The sequence below is a fragment of the Chelonoidis abingdonii genome, chromosome 3, assembly GCF_003597395.2.
Source record: "Chelonoidis abingdonii isolate Lonesome George chromosome 3, CheloAbing_2.0, whole genome shotgun sequence".
In the NCBI taxonomy this organism is placed as follows: Eukaryota; Metazoa; Chordata; order Testudines; family Testudinidae; genus Chelonoidis; species Chelonoidis abingdonii.
The window spans coordinates 192,324,083-192,345,214 of NC_133771.1; the positions used below are offsets into that span (position 1 = coordinate 192,324,083).

At 40.5% G+C, this 21,132-nt stretch overlaps 1 protein-coding gene across 2 annotated transcripts in view; it reads left to right on the top strand.

Annotated features, from left to right (window-relative positions):
• Positions 1 to 21,132, top strand: part of EML6 (EMAP like 6) — a 360,575-nt gene that overhangs the window by 259,601 nt on the left and 79,842 nt on the right. For both annotated transcript variants that reach the window (XM_075064408.1, XM_075064409.1), the window contains exons 18-24: positions 6,461 to 6,561; positions 8,363 to 8,565; positions 12,924 to 13,035; positions 14,535 to 14,662; positions 17,603 to 17,744; positions 19,470 to 19,622; positions 19,902 to 20,033. In XM_075064408.1, coding sequence (XP_074920509.1) covers positions 6,461 to 6,561; positions 8,363 to 8,565; positions 12,924 to 13,035; positions 14,535 to 14,662; positions 17,603 to 17,744; positions 19,470 to 19,622; positions 19,902 to 20,033 — 971 coding nt within the window. The remainder of the gene's footprint in view (positions 1 to 6,460; positions 6,562 to 8,362; positions 8,566 to 12,923; positions 13,036 to 14,534; positions 14,663 to 17,602; positions 17,745 to 19,469; positions 19,623 to 19,901; positions 20,034 to 21,132) is intronic.

Here is a 21,132-nt window from a genome sequence, read left to right on the forward strand (position 1 = left end):
TAAGCTTTAACTAGACTCAAAGTCAGTTGTTCCACCTACACTGTCTGAATTATTTACCGCTTTGCTATAGCCTGTTTCCTATATTGTAGGATACTGTAGAGGAGTGATTGCCTCACAGCACTTCCTCGTGGCCCTAGGACAGCCCTTCACACAGCACCTCACCTCTCTTTTTGCATCCCCAAATAAACTGCATGCAGGGTTTTCCCAGTCCAGTCATTACAGCTCTCCTTATGGTCTGATTTATTAACTTAAAGTTCAAAGTTAAAAACAAAGTCTTTCCTCCAATCTAATACAGCCCAAACTCCCCCACTCTGGTCAGAGTCCTTCTTGCCTTAGAAGGCTGTGCTCAGCCCTTCCTAGCTGGAGCAATTCCTCTGGTCTCAGGGTCTTGTATGTAGGAGCCTTTCTCAGTCTCACACAGTCTCCTAATCTTCCTCCCCTACTGCAGCCACCTTCTTTTCTTTATCAGAAACGGTATCATTTTCTGCAAGTGGAGCTCATTCTGTAATCAGGGTTGGCTTGGCTCCAGCTCCTCAGCCCAAAGGCAAACCACCCTGTTACAACTTCATTCTGCCAACCCTCATTCTGGCAGAAAAATGCATAATGAGATCCAATGATGGGAAGTTAAAGCTAGCCAAATTCAGATTACTGAGGTGCCAACTTTTTAAAGCAAGGTTAATTAACCATTGGCACAACTTATTCAGGGATGTGGAGGATTCTCAGTCACTTACAGATTTTAAGTCAAGACTGGATATCTTTCTGAAAGACAAGCTGTATGTAGTTCAAACATGTTGTGGATTTGATGCAGAAATTATTGGGTGACATTCTTTTCCTTGTATTATGGAGGAGGTCAGACTAGATTATCATAATGATCTCTTCTAGCTAGACAAGACAGACTAAGCATGGGAGGGAAAACAGAGGGATAGAGAAGTGAAGTGATTTGCCCAGAGTCATGGAGCTAGTCAGTGTCAGAGCTAGGAATAGAATTTTGGCCTCCTAACTCCCAGTTGAGTGTTCTGTCCACTGCACTACAGTTGCAATTCAATTCTTTTAACTAGCAAGTATTTTTTATGATTTTAAAAAATGTGTAAATAACTTAGGTGGTTTAAAAAAAAATTATTCCGTATCCTTATTGATAGTTTTTCTCCATCAGGAGCATACACTAGTTTGTGATTATACAGCTTTCTGTAAGAGATGGTCTGTTTTATAAATCTGCATTTTTTAAAAAGAGCATGGAAGCAATTATTTTATAAAATATACACACAGAGGGCAAAATTAATCCTCCTTTTGCATGTGCTCACTTTCTCAGCCCCTCTTCCCTCACTCTTTTCTGTAACATTGGCACACACACAAAGCCTGAGAAAATACAGTGGGAGAATTATGCTTGGGTCAGGGATCACAGAAACCAACCCCAACCTGTAGTAGGGCACACAACATTTCCATAGCCTTTTCTAGTCCTTGGGCTGGTACAGGGCCCCAGAATACATATGAATCCACTACTAGTATGTGTTTAGTTTCTCAGAGTTAATGTTATTAGTTCCTCGAGCGCTAGCTTGTATACATATTCCACAGTTGATGAGTGCACGTCCAGTGTGTATCCATCAGAGAACTTTCCAATCAACAGTATCCAATAGGGCAGTGCAGGCATCACCTCCTTTCTTCCAGAGCTGCCTCACCACATGCAAGTTCCTTCTACCACCTGTGGTACATGTCAAAGCAACTGTCTTTGGATTTTACCTCTACTTCAGCATTGTAGTTAGTGAGCAGTGTTGGTTTAGTTAGGGAGGCCTATGGGACCCTGTGGGTACTGGCCACCATGGCTGACCACGGCAAATCCCTAAGCTTTAAGAACTTTCCATTCTGTGAAGCAGTTATGCCTCTGAATGATGGACACACAAGGTACCTGTTCTGCTTCATCAAGAGTTATGCCCTGGAACACTGTGAAATCTGCAAGTCCTCCTCAAAGCTGACCCACTGCTTGAGAGAAGCATGTCTAAGGGCTTTCATCATTCAGCAGGTGATGAGGCTGGACTCTGACCATAGGTTCCAGGCATCCGTGTCTTTGAGGGACTGGAGGTCATCAAAATGTGCCCTGGCATTGACTTCTAAACTACCTGCGGGGTCAGTCAGGCCTGTGACTTCCTTATCTGGGAAGCACAGAGACTGATCAGACTTGGAGTTCAGGTTTTCAAAGAAGAGGCAAAGGTCACCTCCCCTTATCTGTCTTCAAGGCTGTATAAGGCTACCAAGCTGTTGAATATTAAGGGTGCCTCAAAATTTAGGAAAAGTTCCCTGAGCACTGGAGCAGATACCCACCAAATACACTTGGCTGCAATAGAGGCCCTACCCAGCACTGTCATGTCTGTATTAACCTGCAGGTTCTCAGAGGCAACTAAACAGTTTCAACTCATCATCACGTTGGAAAACTCTGAAGTCCTCTTTAACCAGCTCCATCAACCATTACCACTGAGTCAAACACCACCATTAATCGTACAAATCTGAAGAAAGTAAATTACTTCATATACCTTGGCAGTACCATCTCAAGTGATGGTTCCCTTGATCAAGAAATATCACACAAAATACAAAAGGCAAACCAGGCTTTCAGAAGACTTCACTATAGGATACTCAACTAGCATACCATCAAACTGTCAACAAAACTGATGCTATACAATGCAGCAGTGATAGCATCTCTTTTATAAAGTTGTGAAATGTGGAAAGCTTACTGCAGACATATCAAACAACTTGAAAAATATCATATGCGTGATCTTTGCTCTATCTTGAAGGTCTGCTGACAAGATATCCATACTTGAAAGAGCAAAAATAACCAGCATTGAGGTAATGATTACCAAACACAACTTAAATGGATAGGTTATGGTATCAGAACGGCTGATGATAGACTCCCCAAAAAGTCCCCTATGGTGAGCTGAAACTTGGAGAATGCATGAAAGGTGGTCAACATAAATGCTTCAAAGACACCCCTAAGCAGAAGCTCAACTCATGCAGCATAAATATTGATGCCTTTTAAGACACAGGCGAGGACAGACCAGAATGAAGAGCAACTATCAATACAGGTTTTAAACACTTTGAGAAAGACAGCCATGAAAAACTGATTGAAAAAAGGGCCAAGCATCATGTCAAGTCTTCAGTGGGAGCCTACACATTCCTATGTGACATCCGTTCACGACCTTGCTCCTCGCAGTCACAAGAGAACACATGAGATTCTGTGACATTATCATTGGCTATGACAGACAGCCATACGTAGATTCATAGATTCATAGACTCTAGGACTGGAAGGGACCTTGAGAGGTCATCAAGTCCAGTCCCCTGCCCTCATGGCAGGACCAAATACTGTTTAGTCTCCTTGGTACCAAGACAGTCGGAACAATCATTGGCTAGTGTGGTAGAGCCTGTCTCCAGTAAGGACCATGCTCTTGTTTTAGGCACAAGTACCTGTGTCATCACTGTTGCACTGATCTGTAAGTGCTCCACCACTTCAGGCTGCATCACCAGGGCTGACAGCCCCACAGTCCAGATTTCTGGACCCAGTGACTTGAAGGTTTCCGCCTTCTAGTCAGGTTCTCTCTCTGTCCACCAGGTGAGCACCACCCTTCCTGGAGGAGTATGCTCTTTTGTCTTCTAACTTGCTGGAGAACCAACAGCCATCCCTGGCCAGTTGACAGTTTCAGTGTTGCCCAGCATGCTGAGAGGTATATACTTATGGCAAAGGGTGGCTCACAGTACCAATCTATCACAGTATCAGGACCACTGGTACTAAACACTGTGCCCACCCTATGTGATTGTGACATGTGGCACATGTAGGCCCCTTTGGGACCAAAGTAGTACCTGGTCCCAGCCTCTCTGGCACATTCAAGGCTCAAACTGTCCCCATGCACCAGAGGCTGTCTTCATTCCCTGTGTTTCCCCAGGACCAGAGCCAGGAATGGGTGGCTCCAGTACAGCATATCTAGGCTGAAGGGCAGATGATACTAGCCATGACCTCATCATCTCTAGATGATGCCCTAGCACTGGCTACTCCCCAGGACTACAAGATGTTCCAAGACCTCATGAGATGAGTAGTAGTAGTCTTGGAGATAGCTACTGAGGAGGTATGGGACTTGCCACACAAGTTCCTTGATATCCTATGCTCGTTGGGACCAGGATGCATAGCAATTCCAATCAATGAGGGGCGATTGGCAGATACCAGCTTTATTGGCACCAATATCAAAATGAGCAGATAGATGATACCAAATCCCAGCAACCAGATATAAACAGTTCTATTTGTGCCTGTAACCAGGCTCCTTGGTGGTAATGGTGGCCAATGAGAAAACCCATCAGGGACACCAGAAATAGAATCCTAAAGGCAAAGCGCAAAGTACCTTGACCTGCTGGGCTGAAAATCCTACTCTACTTTGAGCTTCCAAATGAGGATCTCAAACTACAAGGTGATCTTGGCAGACTACAACTACATCAACTGGCTCATTTTACAGAGGTTTATTGATAGGCTGCCACAAGATTACAGGGATGATTTCCAGAGTATCCTTGTGGAAGGACATATGGTGGCCAGAAGCACACTGCAGGCAGCCTTGGATGCAGCAGACATGGCCTTCAGAGCAATGGCAACAATGATTATGATGCACCACCTAAGGACCTGCTATTCAGGGTCTGCTCAGTCTTCTTTGAGAAGATCATTTGGCAGAGATCCCTCAAGGATTTTAGGGCTACCTTAGAGAAAGCAATTCAGGCCCCAACTTTATCAGCAGCAGCCACTGTTCTCTAGTATAGGCAACCTGTGCCCTCGAGACTCAGACAGAGATATTTGAAAAGAAAGCTAATTGGGGGAGGAGGTCTACCTCTCATCCACATCACTCAGAGATAGCAAGACCATGTGCAGGGCACCAGACGGTTGCATACATCAGCCCCGAGACTCTGGAGGTTTGTAACAAAGGACTATAATCAACCAGCAGCTACACCACAAACTGAGACACTGGGTGGGTTGGGAAGTGGCCATGGGGAAGATGAACAGAAGGGTAGGCTAGCCCTCACTGTCACACGTTCAGGTCCATGGGCCAGGACCAGCGCCCAAGATTTCTTATCCAGCTCAGATTCCCCTACATCTAGCCCTAGGATGGGCAGGTCTAGGGAGCTACCAATAAGAAAGAGAAAATATATATAAATCCATGGTATGCCCATATCTTGAATACTACGTGCAGGTCTGGTTGTCGCATCTCAAAAAAGAATACATTGAAATTGGAAAAGGTACAGAAAAGGACAACAAAAATGATTAGGGATCCGGAACAGCTTCCATATGAGGAGACTTTTCAGCTTGCAAAAGAGATGACTAAGGGGGGATATGATAGAAGTCTATAAAATCATGACTGATATGGAGAAAGTAAATAAGGAGTTATTATTTACTCCTTCTCATAACACAAGAACTAGGGGTCATCAAATGAAATTAATAGGCAGCAGGTTTAAAATAAGCAAAAGAAAGTATTTATTCACACAGCGCACAGTCAACCTGTGGAACTCTTTGCCAGAGGATATTCTGAAGGCCAAGACTATAACGGTTCAAAGAAGAACTGGATAAGTTAATGGAAGATAGATTCATCAATGGCTATTAGCTAGGATGTGCAGGGAGAAAAACCATGCTCTGAAGTGTCCCTATCCTCTGTTAGCCAGATGCTGGGAATGGGCAACAGGAGATGGATCACTTGATTATTACCTGTTTTGTTCACTCCCTCTGAAGCACCTGGCATTTGCCACTCTCAGAAGACAGGTTACTGGGCTAAATGGACCATTGGTCTGACCCAGTGTGGCTGTTCTTATGTTCTTAAGAAAACTGACCAAGCTGAATCCTGTTCAGGGGGTCCCTAACACACTGAACTGAAAGAGACGCTAAAGCAGCAAGGCCTGATTATGAGGCCTGCTGATTGGATAGACCACTCTGCAACAGTACCGGTGGCACCTGAAGCACTCTGGGTTCTTGCAAAGCTTGCTACAGGTTCATCTGGCAGCTGTTTCAATTATCCACCCACCAACTGACCAATCCTCAGTCTTTTCCCACCTATGACAAAGAGGTTACTAAAAGGCATCTTATGGATGTCTCCACCAGTCTGATGTCATGGGCTTTCCCAGTAGCAAAGGAACTACGTGTGGTGGAGTGACTTCAACTTTGCTGGAATGCATGAGGAGAGGAAGGTTGCCTGTGCCATCACAGTGGATACTCCTGACTAGAAAATTCTCTAATGCATGCACACTAAATGTGCATTCACCAGCTGTGGAATATATATACAAACTGCGCATCTTGAAGAACATGAGGTACTGTATGGGTAAGTAATCTTTTTATCCAAAATGTTAATTGTTTGCAGTTGGTTTGTAGAAAATTGTAAAACATTCAAAAATGTATAAAATTATTTATTTAAATATGTTCAGTCATTTTTTATCATCTTTTTGTTTATTGCAGGGGCCATAAAGATAAAATATTTGTAGTGAAGTGTAACCCACATCGTGTAGACAAACTAGTCACAGTTGGGATGAAACATATCAAATTTTGGCAACAAGCAGGTACTGTACTGGGTTAATAGTTTAATGCATTTGTATATCAGGAGTCTTAGTCTATCTGAAGTTTCTAGTAATCAAAATACAGTAGAATTGCAGAATCTACTTCTGGATCTGCAAATGACACCATGTTCCTGCCCTTCTCTTTGGAAGCCGTTTCCAACTAATAGCTGTATTAACTCTAATCATAATGCTAAAGAGAGTCCAGTGAGCATGCCTCTTTGGCTCTCAGAAAAGATGCATTCCTATGACTTGGCTGAGTCACTTGGCCAAATGCAGAGACAAGAGGTGTGACAGTTCCCATTGGGAAGCCAACTGATAGTTATGAGCCTTAATGATCTCAAGCTGGACTGCTAAAAATGGTAGTGTTTGAATTCCAGCTACCGTTGTAACACTTCTGTAATCCTCATGTGTTCCAGATAGAATTTTCTTTAGTCATCAGAAAGACATAGCAGCCTTGATTCAAGTTGCCAGACTGAACAGCTGGGTTTGTGAGTGGCCTCAAAACACCTACTGCCTGGAAAAAAATGGAGACCAATTATTTAGCATAAGTTGTGATGATTTACATTTATCCTATGGGCAAAAATATTTCTATCGCCATGTCATGATATTGTTTCATGGTAATACAGTATCATGACTATGTATGACACACACAGAGGATTTTTACCAGCTTATGTTCAGTTAACAACATTTGTTACACTCTGCAAACTATTAAGCAAGTCTTGCAGACTGGGAGTTACCATTCTTCTTGACTGTCCTAGCAAAGTTAAGAGAGAGAGCAAATACGTAGACTTGATTTTTGAGTAATGATTTTGGCTGACCTGCTCTCCAGGACTATTACTCTCATATTCATGAAGTACTGTGTAAAGTAATTTTGGATTAAACCTTGGCTATGTTAAGATCAATAAAGACAGGCAGTACAGGGATAGCTAAAACTAGAACTGAAGCTAACTCAGAATGACATAGTTTACAAGAGGCCATGCTGGTTTATAATGCCAAAATGGCTCAGGTACCAACAGATTAAGGAAGACAAGATTTTATTATATTTTGTATTACTGTAATAAAATAAAAGCACGTGCTGTATTACTGGACAAAGTCTGGTATATATATTCACATTAAATAGCACCTTTTTCCATGGACTCATTGGAATTAATTAGACTTATTGTGGAATAAGCCACTCCTCATGGTAAGAGTATCTGAATCTGAGCCTATATGTGTACACTGAAGCAAATTAATCATATTCTAAATTATTTTGTACTTATATTTTTGTCTAGGATCTTTCATTCTTTGTGCTGTTAGGCCCAAGCTGTGATCTCTGTACCAAGCAAATGGTTTTAGCGCAATATGGCACAGTATAGTTCTCTGGCAGTCAAGAGAGGACAGAATCCTCCCACTCAGTCTGCAGAATTGCTCCATGCCCACTTCTACAACCTTCATACTATACATAGCTTCTGCATTACCGTGCCCACCTCCACAGAGGAAAAGGAGGTTTGGCAGGTGGATTTGTGAAGCAATTGATTCATCAACCAGGCCCCTACTTTCTCTGCCTGATTTGTCCCCAAAATTCATCAGCAGCTTGAAATAATCACTGGTAGAAGAAAATTCTGCACAGCATTGGGGGGGGAGGGGGGGCGGGGTATAGTAGCCCTACATGAATTTCCCACATTCTACTGTCTTGCTGTGCATTGAAATCCCAACATTACTATTGCCAGCTTGCTATTCCACATTAACAGCAAGCTTTTGTCCTTCAGAGCACTGAGGATACAAAATGAAAATGTAGTGGGACTTAATGTTGTTCACATTACAGGAGGAGGTTTTACATCCAAACGAGGGATCTTTGGAAATATTGGGAAACTGGAAACTATGATGAGTATTTCTTATGGGCGAATAGAAGATATGGTTTTCTCTGGAGCTACTACTGGAGACATTTACATCTGGAAAGATATTTTGTTGCTTAAGACAGTGAAAGCCCATGATGGACCAGTATTTGATATGCATGCATTGGATAAGGTATTCATCTTATATAGTCTGTTTTCTGTTCATTATTTTCATAACAATTGAGGATTTTGAAAGTGCATAGACAGGGATGGTATATACTAAAAAAAGACACTTGTGGTTTTGTACAGAAGCACATCAGTACATTGTGTTTTCTTAGTGAATACAATGGATGAGCTTTAAAAACATAGCTTCTGTATCAGCAGAACAGATTTCAGTAGGTAAAATGGAATGTGGCTAAAAACACAAAATGTAATTGATGATAATGAGCTGCAATGTTTTGTGGTGATGTGCTCCTTTGCCAACATTTAATGTATTGACCTATGGTCAATAACTTTCTAAGATGATCCAAAATACTGTAACTCTAAAATGTACATTCACTGTGTACACATACCTTTCATTTCCATGTCTTTGAAGGCATGCAGCTGTGGAGATTAATGGAAGGAGGAGGCACACGTCAGAGCCCTAGGGGGCTCACATTAGGGCCCTAGTGGGACTCTGGGTGATCGCTACTTCCCACCACACAACACAGATGTAGTGAGGTTGAGTAGTGTCCGCAAAAGAGAAACTAGACAACTAATTATTCCTCAAGAAAGGTTTTTAATGACTTATGACTATAAAGGCAACACAGACAGAAGGTGCCTAATGACTTTATGTGTACCGTAACCATCCCCAACCAACACAAGTTCATATGGAATACTGATACATTAATCAACTATCGTTTACTAATTTTAACCTACCTATTAACTTATTTAACAACTTATAAACTTTTACTGACTTTTATGATAAACTTGATGGTAACTTATACTGAAGACAAGGACAGTGACTTGTAAAGCCACTGTGATTTATAAACTACTAACTTCACCAGTACTGTTCCTGCTTCCAGCAAGGCACAAAACATATACTGTTACTATTAACAGATATTGTTAACTATTGACTACTACTATTTTTAAACAACTTAAACAATTTACTAATAAACTTAACCTATAGTATTAATACAGATTTAAGATTAACCAGTTTGAGCATAACCAGACCTTATTCAAATCTTACCCTGCCTTCGTCCAAAGATGATACATTATCTTCAGTTGACTATTTCCTGCGCTGGCCAGGCACAGATAGTCAGTGAAGCACAAGTCCTTTTGGTTCAGGGGGTGTATGTGATCCGGACAAAGAGCGATTTCTTTTAAGTCAACACACGCACCTCTGCATCTTATCTATACAGTATTTGCTGGCCGTTCTTCAAAACAAGTGAACCAGTCAAGGTGGCCAAATATTCCAGGGTGGCATTTGCGGTTGTTTTGAACTTATGAACTGTGCACCTGTGCCCAGCTCATCTCTTCTCTATGCAGTTAATAGTGGTCAATTTGCTAGACTCAAAAATGCTCGAATCTGCTTAAAGAGGTATTTGGTTGCAGAGCATAGTAACCACAAGCCTGTATCAACCTTTACAGAGTTTCCTTCTTAGTCCACAAAGCTTCCTAGATAGATTATGCTTATGCTTACAGGATTTTACTGTACTCGCTTCTTACAACTTCTGGAAGTTTGAGGCCTAACAGTACTTAGACTAACACTACTTGACAAGGCTTATACACATTAATCACAGCAGCATAACAAAGAATATTTTTAATACCCCATCACTGCCACAAAACCTATTTTTGATGAAGCTGTTCATGCATTGGGATAGCACTAATGCCTTTTTCATTAGAATATCACACAGACAAGAAAAACTTCCAACATCCAAGGAAGATATTCTTTTCAAGATACTTTTGAATAACTGGCAAAACTATTTCTTCTTTTCTTGTAATGTCATTAGTAAATCCTTACACAAAAATGTGGCAAATTATATTTTAATTTCTACTACATAAACATATTTTTTTAAATTATAGTTCAAGACAGGGGCTAAATTGTGCCCCCAGATATTAACTGACAACCTGAAGTCTGTAGGAGTTGTATATGCTTATCTGAGTAAAAAGTTTGGTCCCAGGAATTATAGTTGTAAATGTTTGTAGGGTTGGGCTCTAGGGAAGGAACTCTCTGCTCCTTTGGGTATGTCTACACTACAGGATTATTCCGATTTTACATAAACCGGTTTTGTAAAACAGATTGTATAAAGTCGAGTGCACGCAGCCACACTAAGCACTAATTCTGCGGTGTGCGTCCATGTACCGAGGCTAGCGTCGATTTCCGGAGTGTTGCACTGTGGATAGCTATCCTGTAGCTATCCCATAGTTCCCACAGTCTCCCCCGCCCATTGGAATTCTGGGTTGAGATTCCAATGCAAAAACAGTGTAGCGGGTGATTCTGGGTAAATGCCATCACTCAATCCTTCCTCCGTGAAAGCAATGGCAGACAATCATTTCGCACCCTTTTTCCCTGGATTGCCCAGGCAGACGCATAGCAAGGAACCATGGAGCCATTTTGCTTTTGTACTTCACCGTATGTGTACTGATGCTGCTGCCATGACTAAAAGCTAGAGATCGGTACTGCAGTGCTACAAAGCAGATTCAGTTTGCCTTTGCAACGGGTAGCAGAGATGGTTACCATCCCTTATGCACCGTTGTCATACCATTATAACCTGACGCATGAGATGGGACGGTTATCTAGTCATTCTGTACGTCTTATGCTTGTCATAGGGTAGTCTCTGGCTCGGCGCTTGCTGAGGTGGCTGGGGGGTACATGGACAAAAATGGGATGCTCCCCTTGGTATATACCCTTCTTTATGTTTTGTTCTAAACAAGTTAGTAGTAGTTCGTCTGCCCTAGAATTGGGGCAGTGTACTGAGAGAACACAGGAGCATCAGCGCTCTGTGTTCAAGATGGCCCATGAGATCCCGCAGAAATGAATAAGCTGCATGCCATTCTAGGGGGTGTGCACGTGCACAACCCCACCCGTTGTTCCCTCACTGTACCTCCATACCCTCCTGGGCTACGAGGGGCAGTTGGTCCCCATTTGTGGAATAATGACAAGTAATAAAGAATGCCTGAATAAGAAACACTGATTTTAGTATCATTAACTAGAGGGGAGGAAACCTCATCTGCTATGTGTGGTCTTCATCTGCAGGACATTAAGGGTGCGAGGTGCAGAGGAGCCAGGTATACCGTGCATGATAGTCCAGGGCAGTACCAGAATCTTTCTTTAGACATGGATAAGGGGGTGGGGGGCTTGATAGAGCTGAGCGCTCAGATTTGCTATGCATGAGATTGAGTTTACAGCCATTTGCACATCTACCGGGGATTCATTCCCATGTTTTTACAGGCGCGCCTGGCCAACCTCACGGAGGCAGTTCGGAGCTCTCATTGTGATGATTGATGATAGTAGCAGTCTTTGTCCGTGCTGCATCGGGAAGGGGATGCTGGTGTTCGCGCATGCAGCACTGTCAACAGCAGCATTGCAGTGACATAGGGTGACATTGAAAAAGGCAAGAAACTTTTTTTTTTTCCCTTTTTTCTTTTGAGGCGGGGGGGAATGGTGTAAATTGACATTCCTGAAACACCCAGGAAAAATGCTTATTTGACCTGTCAGGCTTGGTTAGCTCGCAGAATGCAATGGCTTTTCGGAGGACTGCAGGGACTGTGGGATAGTGGAGTCTCGATACCCCCTCCTCCGTCCATGAGCATCAATTTTTGATTTGTTGGGCTTTCTTAGTTGTCACAAGCACTGGTGGTGTGGCTGGTCTATCTAGCTGGAGTTTTTTTTTCAAATGCTTTTGTCTTTTGTCTCTGTAAGGAGCTCTTGATAGAACGCTTTGCTCCCCATACAAGCAATCAGACTCCATATCTCCGTACGTCTATCTGGAGCTCGTTTTGGACTTTGGGACTGCATCGACCACCCGTGCTGATCAGAGCTCCACGCTTGGGCCAAACAGGAATTGAATTCGAAAAGTTCGCAGGGCTTTTCTGTCTACCTGGGCCAGTTGATCCGAATTCAGAATTGCTTTCAGAGCATCGGTCACAATGGTGCACTGTGAGATATCTCCCGGAGGCCAATACAGTCGATTTGCGGCCACACTAACCCTAATCTGACATGGGAATACCGATTTCAGCGCTACTCCTCTCGTTGGGGAGGAGTACAGAAACCGGTTTAAAGATCCCTTTATATCGATATAAAGGGCCTCGTTGTGTGGACGGGTGCAGGGTTAAATCGGTTTAACGCTGCTAAATTCGGTTTAAAAGCATAGTGTAGACCAGGCCTTTAATACCTGTGTGCAGGACATGTAATCTGACCACACATTTTGGGTGAGACACCTATGCAAAACAGACAAAGAAAAAGTTGTACTGTAACTTGATCAATATGGACATATCTGATTTTATGAATTAACATTTTAATGTAGAACATTGGAATTTAAATATATTTTTCAAATTGTGTTTGTGCAGGGTTTCGTAACAGGTGGAAAAGATGGAGTTGTGGCACTCTGGGATGATATGTTTGAGAGGTGCCTGAAGACATATGCTATTAAAAGATCAGCATTGTCCCCTAGCTCTAAAGGTATTATTTTTCAGAATACATTGTGTGAAAAAGCTCCAAGTCTGTATTGGTGGGTCCCGCACTTCCTGACGGATTCAATGGCCTCAGAAGCTCACTAAGGCCCTCAATATGACCTCCCTTTTCCAGTATGGCGGCAAAGGTTACAGCTTATTGAGCTATTTTCATCACAGGCCGGTATGGGAGGTGGGAAGGTGGAATACCCACAGTCTCTGTTGCTTCTGAGAGCTCCATAGGCACCGTTTGGTCTCCTGCCTGGACGAAAGTCTGTTTCCCCTCTCAAAGTGATCTCTGTAGATCATGCGGGGAGGAAGGGGGGAACCCGGGCCCACCCTCTACTCCGGGTTCCAGCGCAGGGACCCTAATGAAAGCAGCTATTAGCAGCTTCCCTCCTCCACCTATGCAGCTTTGATTCCCTGGGCCACATCCCAGTACTCCCCTTTCCCAAGCTTCACCCTTATCTCAGGGCTCAGTAATGCTTCCTCTCTTCCAGCTCCTTTCACCTGGACTCCTGTCAAGAGAACTGGCAAGGAGAGCTTTTAAAGCAGTATAAGTGGGACCTTAATTGGCTCCAGCTGTCTCCATTAGCCTAACAGCTTTAACTGACCCTTTGTCAGTTAATTGAGGTCAGGTGCCAGTATTAGCCTAACGACCTTAACTGGTTAAATTGGCCTCAAGTGTCTTGATTGGCCTGGAGTAGCCCTTGTTTGGCTATCCAGGGAACAGGGACCTGCTCATTCTGAGGCTGATATACCTGCCTTCCACTATCCTCTTATATCCTTCTGGCCTGAGTCCGTCACAATTCATAAAGGATGTATGCATGAGAGTTGGTAAAATGGTGTGAAAAAGTGTCAAAATCTTACCAAAACAACCAGTTGACCAATTAAATTCTTCCCTCATTCTGACATTTTGCATTGGTTTTGGATAAGTTTAAAAAAAAAATGTCACCAACTTATTTTTTCAACCATTTCAAAATGCATGCTCCATGTTAAGTAACTAGCTCTTCAAGTGCCCCGTCTACATGGCCAGATTTCTGAGTAGAAGCAGATTCTCTGTAAATTAAAAGACCCCTGTGAATTATGGTGTTTCAGACACAGTATGTTCTTCTGTAATGGATTATTGTCAGGTGCTAGTTTGGATGATATGATCATACCAGACAAAGTCTTCAAAAAAATATGTACAGATATTTACAAATCTAACACCTTTACTGCTATAGCACCTGAGTACCTTATACAATTAAACACATAATAAAATATCTGCCTTTAAATTATCAAGAGGATTCCCTGTGCAGTGTAGAAGAGCACAGCTCTGCCCCCAGTCCCAACTATTACATAAATCCACAGGTCAGTTAACTGCTGACCAAACAAGTACATCTTACATATTATAGTGTGACTATCTTAAATAGATTTTGATCATAGATAACATAAGGTACAATACTAACTGAGAGTTTTCTTTGATTTTGCAAATAAGAAGTTTAAATGCACATTTTTTTTATCTTTCAGGTTTACTTTTGGAAGATAATCCCTCCATTCGTGCCATCACCTTAGGACATGGGCATATACTAGTGGGGACCAGAAATGGAGAGATACTCGAAATTGATAAAAGTGGCCCTATGACTTTGCTTGTTCAGGTACAATACTAGAATTCTTCATCAAATAGGTCATAAGAATGCAAGACTTCGTAAGATTTCCCCAATTGCTCTCTTTTTGTTTTCTTTAATACTGTTGGTCAGTTATTTGCCATCCCTCTCTGTCACTGTTCATTCAGAAACTGATGTACAGTAGGATCTTGATGATTCATACTGAGAAGTTGGAGACCTGTTGTGAATTACTGAATTTTGAGGTGCAAAAAAGCTTAAGAGCCCACTAACTTTGAGTACTATTGAGTCTTTTCGTTTACTTTAATGGAAGCTGGATTAGGACCTATGGAAATATATATATATATATATATAACAATAAAAACTAAAAAGCAGGGCTTTTGCAACACAAAATGTAATTTATTCATTTTATTTTGACAGTTTATTTATGCTGAAATCATATAGCATACTAGTAAATATCCTATATTTTATTTTGTAAAAAACGTTAAGTTTTAGTAAACTGACAGCTCACTACAGCAATCTGCTATTACATCTTTCCTGAGAAATGGAGAGGTAACTATTTGTGTGATTTATAACATCTATGGATTTAGCAAAAAATTTAACAAATTTCTAGTATATGTGCCCCTTGAGATCTCTGATGTTATTTTGTTTTAATAACTGTACCAACTTTGCAGGATAGCACTCCTTTTATACTGAAAATTGTTTAAATTCTCCTTTTGTATGTTTGGGTTGTTTTTTTTTTTTAATTCAAGTATGGAGTTTATTGTAATTTGATTCACTTTTTGGGAGTTTGAGCCACTTTTTAAAAATAAGACTTTAGTTAAAGTAATCAAAATGTTTCTTTTGTTTTATTTATATTCTATTTTATTAAATCATAGCTATATCTAAAATGTCTAGTGTTTTTACAAAACATTATTTCTTATCTGTAATACTGTTGTATGGAAGTAGTTCCAGGCATGTAAAGCAACTTTGCAGTTTCTGCTACTTGTGTGATAGCCATAACAACATGGGGTATGAGCAGATGTATTTTGTACTTGAGTTTTAACAAGAACATTTGAAATGATAATCTTCTTATATATTTCTGCTCTGACAAATGCTAATGAGGTGTGATACTGAAATTATATGAAAATAACCTGAGTTCTGTGGTGAGTTCTGCTGATAAAGAAAATATATGTGGTGACTGCATCTAGCATAATAAAGTTATATAGAAATAATTGTTATAATTAGTCATCCAGACAAAATTACTGTTATACATGTATCAACTCAAGCACAAATAGAAAATATGTAAGATGTGATCAAGATATCCTGATGAACCAGTAAACATTTGTTGTTTTAGTGGAGTTTTTCCATGCCTACAAAATGCAAATTGCTAAACTGGAGCCCATCATTCGCAGTAATAGGAAATGAGCTGACCTTGTCCTGCAGTAGACTCATAGATTTGAAGGGACCATGGTGATCATCTAGTTTGACCTCCTGCATAACACAGGCCATAGGACTTCCCCAAAATAATTCTTAAAAAGTATCTTTTAGAAATACATCCAATCTTGATTTTAAAATGGTCAGTGATGGAGAATCCACTACGACCCATGGTAAGTAGTTCCAAATGGTTAATTACCCTCGCTGTTAAAAATGTACACCTTATTTCCAATCTGAATTTGCCTAGCTTCAACTTCCAGCCACTGGATCATGTTATACCTTTCTCTATTAGAGTGAGGAGAAAATATTAAAGATTTGGTCTCCATATGTATACTTACAGATTATAATCAAGTTACTCCTTAATCTTCTCTTTGTTAAGCTAAATAGATTGAGTTCTTTGGGTCTATAACTGTAAGACATGTTGTCTAATCATTTAATCATTCTTGTGGCTCTTCTCTGAACCCTCTCCAATTTATCAACATCCTTGTTGAATTGTGGGCACAGTATACCAGCAGTGGTCACACCACACCAGAGGTAAAATAATCTGTCAACTCATACGCAAGATTCCTCTGTTTATGCATGCAAGAAAAATCACTGAAAAGGTATGAGGAAGAGGTAGGTAGCATGGAGTGCTCTTTACTACAGACCTGTCTCCTTTTAGCCAAATTAAAATCTTGGTTTCTCTTTCGACATTTGACACCACCACCATCCTGCCTGTCATTCAGGCCTGTAACTTGGGCAGCATCTAGTACTGGAAAGCTGTATCCAAACTGGAGAAAATCCAGAGAAGAGCAACAAAAATGATTAAAGGGATATAAAGATTGACTTATGAGAAAAAATTAAAAGAAGTAAACAATGACTAATACCAGATCAGAATCCTGCAGAATGCTTAACTTCCATAAACGTCATTGAGAATGTTGCCTATGTTAGGATCTCATAACTGTCTCCTGTACAAGTATTGAAGGGTGGAAGAGAGATAATTTTTTTAGGATTGTACAATGTTTGCACCTAGTAGTGATGAGCTAAAATGAAGGAAGGGTACATTTAGGCTGATTATCAGGGGCAGGACCTGACAGTAAGTTCTCTTAGGGTTTGTCTATACTTGGGTTGGAGTTGGGGAAGGGGGGATGACTCCCTGCTCGAGGACACATATTTGAACTAGTTCTGATTGAGTTAATGCACTAAAAATAGTGTAGTCACAGCAGCTTCAGCAGCAAGAGGGTTTAGCTACCCAGAATACATGCCCATCAGAGACACTAAGAACGTACTTGGGGCATCTAGTCCCTCACGTTGACATGGCTGCATTTTTAGCCCACTAATTTGATCAGAGCTAGTGTGTATGTATGTCTCCTTGTGCTGGGAATTTACATTTCCATCTTGGAAGTGCAGACATATCCTTCCTTAGAATGAGAAACATCTTCTGAAGGAGGTGGTGGAAGCCTTATTATATAAGACATTTAAAAGATTAGACAGAGCACTAGAAAATGCACTAGCAGGAGAATGGCCTACAGACATTAAAAGGTGTTATCCATCCTTAACCTCTATGACTTTCCTTAGGGGCATATGGAAGGAGAAGTGTGGGGCTTGGCAGCTCACCCTCTCTTGCCTATCTGTGCAACAGTTAGTGATGATAAAACACTGAGAATCTGGGAACTTTCCTCACAACACCGCATGTTAGCAGTGAGGAAACTCAAAAAAGGTAACTTTCTCCTTTGACTGTATATACTGCAAGAGTAATAATACTGCATTGCATTTCTATAGTGCCTTCCATCTGTGTCTCTTAATGCACTTTACAGACATAAATGAATTAAGTCTCTAATATCCCTAGTAGGTTGATAGGGAATAGGAGCATATAGAGAATCTGGGACACAGAAGGGGTGATGTCCCTGACATAAAGCAGGTCTGTGGCAAAGGAGGGGAAAGAACCCATTTCCCCTGACTCTACAAGTCCTATGTTTTAACCACAAAATCATTCTCTCTCCCTAAGAATATTTTGAAGCCCACAAATTGTTTATTGTTCTGCTTTAAAAAGTTTTCTTACCAAGTTACAGGCAAGATAATTTTCCATGTGATAAAAGGTAGTCAGGATCAGGATCCAGTGGCAAGGTGAACTTTATATTTTATTCCCCCACTTCAACTTCTGGGCACCTGGTCGATTGTGGATATACATCCTTCCTCCTCTACATAAAGCAGAGTAACTGTTGAAATGGTGCCTCCTGAAAATTCCAACAAATAATAATTACGCAGTTAGACTGTCTCATTAAGGTTAGGAGGGTATGACTGTGCTCCAGTCAGAGGTGTGATTGCAGTTTAGCTAGACCAGTGGTTCCCAAACTGGAGTTCGTGAACTCCTGGGGGTTCATGAAATGTTACAGGGGGGTCTCAGGAAATGTTTAATGGTGGACGAGCTGTACCTAGAGACCACGGGCAGCCTGGGGCCAGGAGCCCAGAGCCGCTGGACTTCCAAGAACTAAGAAGATCAAAGCAAGCATATCTATTACATTGAGGAGAGTTAAACTTCAAGACTCCTTGTAAGAAATGGAAAGGGAGGTCGATATTTTTTGCTGTTTTTAAAATTAAATAGGCAGCTACTATTGTTTTTAAAATTATTATGAAGAACAAGTTTAAGGTTTGTTGTAACGAGCGTTGTTTGCCTGGTCTACTCAAGACCTGAATGCTTGTGTAGGAAGAACTCTTTGAGCTGGTTTCTTAAATACCTTCATTTTGTTTTACATCTGATGCTCCTTGATGAAACATAGGAGCCTTGTTTTATAATAGGCTTATTCAAAGTGATACAAGCTATGAAAGTGAGATTTTGGAAGAGTGTTGCCATTTTCATAATGTAATATAAATACTGTAATGATAAATAATAATTAATAATAAATAGTGTGTAATAAGCATATCGTAAAAACAAAATTTATATTTCCAGGATCACTGCTTTTATAATTTATATTCAGGTAAAGAAGAAAATCCCTGGAAATATTCATTTTTACTAGGGGGTTCGCGAGACTTGACATTTTAGTGAAAGGGGTACACAGGTTGTTAAAGTTTGGGAACCACTGAGCTAGACATACTCATGGTAACTTTAATCTACCTAGCACAACTACAAATAGTAGTGAAGATGTAGCAGCATGGATTCCAGCATAGGCTAGTAACATGAGTGTATATGAGTGTACAGCCTGTGCGATGGTCCATGCCACCACATCTTCACAGCTATTTTTAGCTGTACTGGTTAGATTAAAGGTAGTGTCTCTATACCAACATGATCTGCAATCACACCTCTGATTCCAGTGTATACATCCCCTAAGAAATGATTAATTTATAGACCTTTTCTGTGGGGAGACCTTCTAGCTGCAGATTATTGCTGGTTTCCTCAGTCTGACATTATAAACAATAAGGTTTTTCTTTTGAATTTCTTTTCCAGGTGGAAGATGCTGCGCTTTTTCTCCTGATGGGAAAGCCTTGGCTGTAGGGTTGAATGATGGAAGTTTTCTGGTAGTGAATGTTGATACTGTTGAAGATATGGTCTCTTTCCACCACAGAAAGGAAATGATCTCTGATATCAAATTTTCACGAGGTGCAGTCAAAGGATAAAATAAGTTGTTTTTTGGTTTTGTTTTCAATGATAGACTTAAAATGGAATGTTAAGAGAGCAAATTTGTTTTACATGTGAACCATGGCTGTTAGGTATTTTTCATTCTGATGTGTTTGTACAGAGTCTATCACAATGGACCCCTAATTCTGACTGCATTGCTACTGCATTAGAAATAAGTAATAATAATAATAATAATAATAATAATTAATAACAAGAATACTCACATATACTTTAGTTAACTTGGATTTCTTTCTTTTACAGATTCAGGAAAATATCTGGCAGTTGCTTCCCATGATAATTTTGTAGACATTTACAATGTGCTGACCAGCAAAAGAGTTGGCATCTGCAAAGGTGCATCTAGCTATATCACACACATTGACTGGGACTCAAGAGGTAAAATTGTTGACCAAATATGTGAATTGAAATGCCTATAATTACAGTAAAAGTAAATGTCAAATGTGTGCCTGTTCCAGTTATGATATAGAAAAACTGCCTCATAATATCCCTTTGTTCCAGAAAAAATGCTCTTATATATCCCACTTTCCAACTGCAATTCATTTTTATTGATGGAATGCATACTTACATATAACATCTGTGCTGAAGATTGTGGTACTCACTTAGAACATCTAAAATGTCACACATGAACGTAATGTTGCTGTTTTTCTTTACCTGATGCTCTGTAGTTGCATGCTAGCAACACATGCCGAACATCTATTCCACCTCTCATGACTGATTTCCTTCTTCTTCTGTTCACTGAGCACTACGTGGCATTTATTGTGATGAAGCCAGTCAGAAAGCATTACCAAAATCATACCATACTGTGATACAGGTAGCCTCATTTTCTTAATCTATTTCAAATGTAGATATAACTTTCCATGGATATGCCACTTTTAGTTCCATCTCCCTGTGTGAAATTATAATGAGGATTTGCTGTATTTAACAAGTAATTACAAAAATATTTCCCTATTATACTGAAATATTTTAATATTTCACAATGGCAAATTTTATGAATTTTAACTGTGTTTTGCTACATACAGTTGCACAGTCCAAAGCTGGTTAAACATAATCTTTTTCAACTCTATCTGTTGAACAGTCTTCTGGTAATTGAGCTTCATGTTTCATAATACTGTACAGCTCTAACTTTCTGAAAGGTTTTTTTTTAAAAAAAGTTTTGAATAAGGAAGCAAAGACTGGTATGCATTCCTGTCTATGGGAATTTGTGACTGTGGGAACTTTCCAACAAAAGGAGTAGTACATTAAATAATTTTGATCACAGTCATGTGGACATCCAGGGCAATGTGCTTACCTACCAGTTTAAAAAGACTTAAGTATGATTATTGTTTATTTAGTCCTCTAATTTTTTAGGACTTTTTTTGCCCTTTTCTCCCTCTCTCTTACCTGACATCAAACTGACCTGTGCTCCTGATCAAGGAGGGCTGGGTACCTCTTTTAGAAGCCTGCTGTTGTTACTTCTGATTTGGTTGGATGAGGC